Source organism: Sinocyclocheilus anshuiensis, unplaced genomic scaffold (assembly GCF_001515605.1).
Source record: "Sinocyclocheilus anshuiensis isolate Anshui unplaced genomic scaffold, SAMN03320099.WGS_v1.1 scaffold1023, whole genome shotgun sequence".
Taxonomy (NCBI): domain Eukaryota; kingdom Metazoa; phylum Chordata; class Actinopteri; order Cypriniformes; family Cyprinidae; genus Sinocyclocheilus; species Sinocyclocheilus anshuiensis.
In genome coordinates this window covers 1,251,934-1,256,631 of record NW_015546084.1, presented here as the reverse complement: position 1 = coordinate 1,256,631, position 4,698 = coordinate 1,251,934, and the positions used below count along the sequence as shown (strand labels likewise).

The 4,698-nt window shown below is 35.0% G+C and overlaps 1 protein-coding gene across 1 annotated transcript; it reads right to left on the bottom strand.

Annotated features, from left to right (window-relative positions):
* Positions 1–37: 37 nt before the first annotated feature.
* Positions 38–4,488, bottom strand: LOC107699972 (suppressor of tumorigenicity 14 protein homolog; the record flags this gene model as incomplete). Its single annotated transcript, XM_016501435.1, has 10 exons — positions 4,163–4,488; positions 3,189–3,348; positions 2,949–3,079; positions 2,784–2,854; positions 2,036–2,220; positions 1,854–1,889; positions 1,535–1,769; positions 1,262–1,404; positions 244–341; positions 38–144 (listed from the first exon to the last, which is right to left on the bottom strand). Coding segments are annotated over exons 1-10 (1,199 nt in total), but the record flags the coding sequence as incomplete, so codon positions are not given.
* Between the last annotated feature and the right edge of the window lie 210 nt (positions 4,489–4,698).

The window sequence follows — 4,698 nt, the reverse complement described above, 5'->3', positions numbered from 1 at the left end:
TAAATAAATAAATACTCTTTTGACACTTTTATCTGACCTGTAGTTTATCTCCAAGTAGTCTGCTGGACAGCTGATGGGGTTTTGTTCAGGGCTATGTATAGACAACTTGTCAAACTTCACCTTGATATGCTTTCCTGATGGAACCTGTCAGACAGAACATTTAAGAACTTACATTATTGAATGTTAGGAACAGATTAATGATGAAGGAGATGTTAAATGACACTGAGGGTAAATCATTTTTACCTCAATGTTCCAGACACAGTCAGTCTGAGGTGGGTAATGGGAGGGATAGCCAGGTGATGTGAAGGTACCACGAAGCCCCATCAGTCTCCCTCCACAGTCTATAGAATGGGACAAGACATTGTTAACACAAATATAGGGCTTAGACTGCTTGATTTAACACACAGGAAGAGCAGGATCCAGAATTAATGCTCACTAGAGAACAAGCTTTGGCAAGTTACTCGCTAAGTGGCTGGTAATTTTATAAAGAACTGCAATACAACACTTCTTTTTTTTTTGGAAGGAAATTTGTTCTTTTATTCAGCAAGGATGCACTAAATTGATCTAAAATGGCAGTAAAAACATTTCAAATGTTTCTATTAAAGATTTCTATTTCAAATAAATAAATGCTGTTCATTTGAACTTTCTATTCATCAAAAAATCCTGATAAAAAAAAGCATCACGGTTACAAAAAAAAAATTAAGCAGCACATCTGTTTTAAACATTGATGAGAATAATAAATGTCTCTTGTGACATCATGTGACATTGAAGTCTGGAATAATGGCTGCTGATAATTCAGCTTTCCCATCACAGGAATAAACTGCATTTGAAAAAATATTAAAACAGAAAATAATAGTATTTATGATATTATAATAAGTCATTTTAAATTGTAATAATAATTCATAATATTACATAATACTACAAATAAATGCAGCTTTGGTTAGTATAAGATTTCTTTAAAAACATAATATTAAAACAGAAAATAATAGTATTTATGATATTATAATAAGTAATTTTAAATTGTAATAATAATTCATAATATTACATAATATTACAAATAAATGCAGCTTTGGTTAGTATAAGATTTCTTTAAAAACATTTTTTTTTTTATTTTATACCATTTTCATAAGCCTTTTTTTTTTTAATAAAAAAAATACAGTTTCGTGGCAAGTAAGAAATATCCGTGTATGACTGGCAAAGTCTGTCAAAAAGTGAACTTTGGACCCTAATGAGTTTATTATATCTCAATATTAAACTCTACCTTGAATTTTGGCTGGAATCTGAGAATAAAATGCCCTGAAACCTGGGAAGTTTTTCTCCTCATTTGTAACCAGTGTAACCAGCATGACATTCCCAGAGGAGATGAAAATGAGCTTCTCATCAGGTAAGCGATATCCACATTTCCTGCATGAACACATTTGTTAGAATCCACATATCGAAAAAGACAATGAAAACAGACATGTGTCACGTGATACAGCTCACACATGCGGTACTGTTTCATGAAGAGGATTACTGAGAGTGTATAAACACTTACTCCGCTATGACTTGCTTCTCTGATGGTGCTAATGAGTCGTACACTTTGATGAAATCATTACGGCAATCTTTCTCCAAGTCTAGGACGTCAAACTCCAGTCTGATCCTGTGCTCTGGGTCGGCCCGAATCTGCCACTCAGTGTAAAGGTTGGGAAGGTAGGCGGAATCGGGAAAACCTGGAGACCGGATAATGTCTGTCTGGTTCCCATGAGCATGATGAGACCTCTTACTGGACCCTGAAAGACAGAACAAGTTGAATATGAGTCTACGATATAAACACGAATAAACAGCTAAATGTAAAAAAAGTACTGTTAACTCACGTTTGAGGTTTCTGCCAGCTAACCGAGCATCCACAGCTGTAATGCACACCAAAATATATCTGTATTTCAACTGTTAACCATCAGACTGAATAGTGCTAGACTAAAATGAAATTTGAAGTTTCTGGTTAGATTACAAGAGGTGACTATGCAAGTAATATAAAACTCTCTTCCAGTAGATCTACCTCCTGACGTCATGACGTCAATGATGAGGCTATTGTCAGTCCTGCGACCAAACCCCCTCCGGCTTTTCCTTGCATTTTCCCCCCCATCCATGGATGCCATGGCCTCGTCCACAGCAGATACTTGGGACTCCGGCACATTAAACTCAGACAGGTAATAAGCGATGATACCATTATTACTGCCCTCACTAAACGGAAAAAATAACATCAATGAGATTCACAGTGTAAAATGAGTCTGGCATATTCTGTGATGCTCTAATAGATTGGGGTGAACTATTCAAGGTTGGCTGACAAAAACTTGTCTAAATTTTATTTTCAACAATGAAATTCAAATTTAAAATTAATCTTTACACATACACTTCTACTTGTAAGTCTGATTCTTATGTCTTATAGGAGTTTTACATTCTTTATATATTTTTCAATCTTATTTTTATTTCTCTATTTACATTTTTAATTTTAATATTCTGCATCAACCAGTGAAAAGAAAAATAATTTGGTTACTTATGTAATGACAATTAAGAGCTTGGCTTGACTTTTATGTACATCACCACTTAAATAGTCCTGCAATGCGTTTTCTAAAGCCCAAATACTTCATGCAGTATGTCAGTTAATATGAGGTCATACAAGGTCAAATGCATTTTTAATAACTACACAAAAATTAGAAAAAAAGGCCTTTCTGATTGACCTTTCATGTCAACTACCCATAATTTTCTTCCATGAATGGTAGAATTATTTCAATTATTTCAATTACCTGAAACCTTGCACACTGGACACCACATGGTACTTTGACAGCAAGCGCACTTGACCATATATACCTTTGAGCTGAAAGACAACGTACAATGAAGCAAAGTTTTAAGTAGACATAAAGAAAATAAAAAATAACTGAAAACATTACAAAGAAATATGACCACCTCACCTGCCTTGAGACCTTTGAAGCCAGTTCTTTATATTCAATGGTGTTACTATTTTCATAAGCATCTGAGAACGTTTGACTGGAGATGGTCAAATAACCACTGAACATCTTCCTCACCCTCCCATTATACCTGTCTGTAACAATGGACACGCTGGAGTTATTATTTTATCATAATCATTCAAATGTACTGTTTACTGGTGATAATAATAGTGTGTTTGTTTGTTTATGAGTTAAATAACTCACAATGGAAATGCCACACTAACAGTCCAGTTACTAATGCAATGATCGCCAGTGCTGTCGGTAGACCTATTGCCACGATGGCCCTCAACGATACCCTCTTCTTCTGCAACTTTTTTGCATCTGATGCTGGAAGAAACTGCTCTGTCTGGTCCAAGTCATGGTCCTACAGAGAAATGTAAAATACAAGTCAAATACACTTGTTTTTACACGTGACTGTTACAAATAGAATGAGTTACACTCTGCAACTACCCTAAGGGTGCACTGTACTGTACATGACTAAGACGCAATTTTGAACCACCCATGTCAAAACAGGCTATTCCTCTTAAGCACTCCAAACTCACTGGTATGACTATATGGCATAAGGCTGCAACTGTTTTCTGAACCAACACCTTGCTCATCAGCGTCAACAACCCACCCCAATCAAGTATGCATTAGCAAAAGCGTGCGTGGGTCATGTGACTCAAGTGCCAGTTTTTCTTAGTATAAGAAAAACAGGGTTTTTTACATGGCAATCTTAAAGTCACATCTTTTAATATTTTTCAAAAAGTTAAAGCATAAGCATTAAAGTGAAACTGAAACAGCAATATAACCATAATTTGAACAATATAAAACGCAGTGAGACAAATCAAAGCATAAAGGCATATATATATATATATATGTATATATGTATATATATATATATATATGTGTGTGTGTGTGTGTGTGTGTGTGTATTTATGTAGTATGTACTGTATATACATATATGACTATGATTAAAAATAACTTTTAGAATATATAACAATATATTATACAACTAACATATATATGTATATAAACTATAAATACTGAATAATTTAGGCACAATTGTGTTAATTACAAACACAAACAGCACTATACAGGACGTCCCATAAGATTAATATCGGAAAATTTAGCAGCTGACAACGACGGAAACGGCGGACTAAAAGAAAAAAAATGATGATATTCAGTTTAAAACATACCGGAATTTTTTCCCCAGATTTGAGTGGCTCCATGTCATACGACGTATTTGTCAAATTGGCCGCTGTCAGTCCTTTTGTCCTCACCTACAGCGAAACTCACTGACACGCGCGCGCAGGTGTCTGCAGGAGAAACCGCAAAAAACTAGCCCTCCATCCTGTTTTACATGATCCTTTAACACCGAGAGGGTATAAACCTGTTGATTTGATTTGAATGTGGGTTTTGTAGCTGAAAAACAAACATATTTATTGCAAATCGTAAAGTTTCACTTCCCACCCAGTTTCGAGCTGCAGGTGAGTCCGTCTCAAGCAGCATCCTGTGCAGTACTTCCTGTAGAGACGTGAACACAGGTGTGACGTGACAAAACCAGGACATCTGTAAATAAATCAATAAACGACATAGAAATTATCAAGTGTCTGATGTTTACTGTCAAACTTTTTTTTTTTTTACAAAATGTCACTGAAGGTGTTTTCTCTGACAATGTTTAAAATAAAATGAAATAAAATAAAATAAAAGTTAATTTTAGGGTTGTAAATTG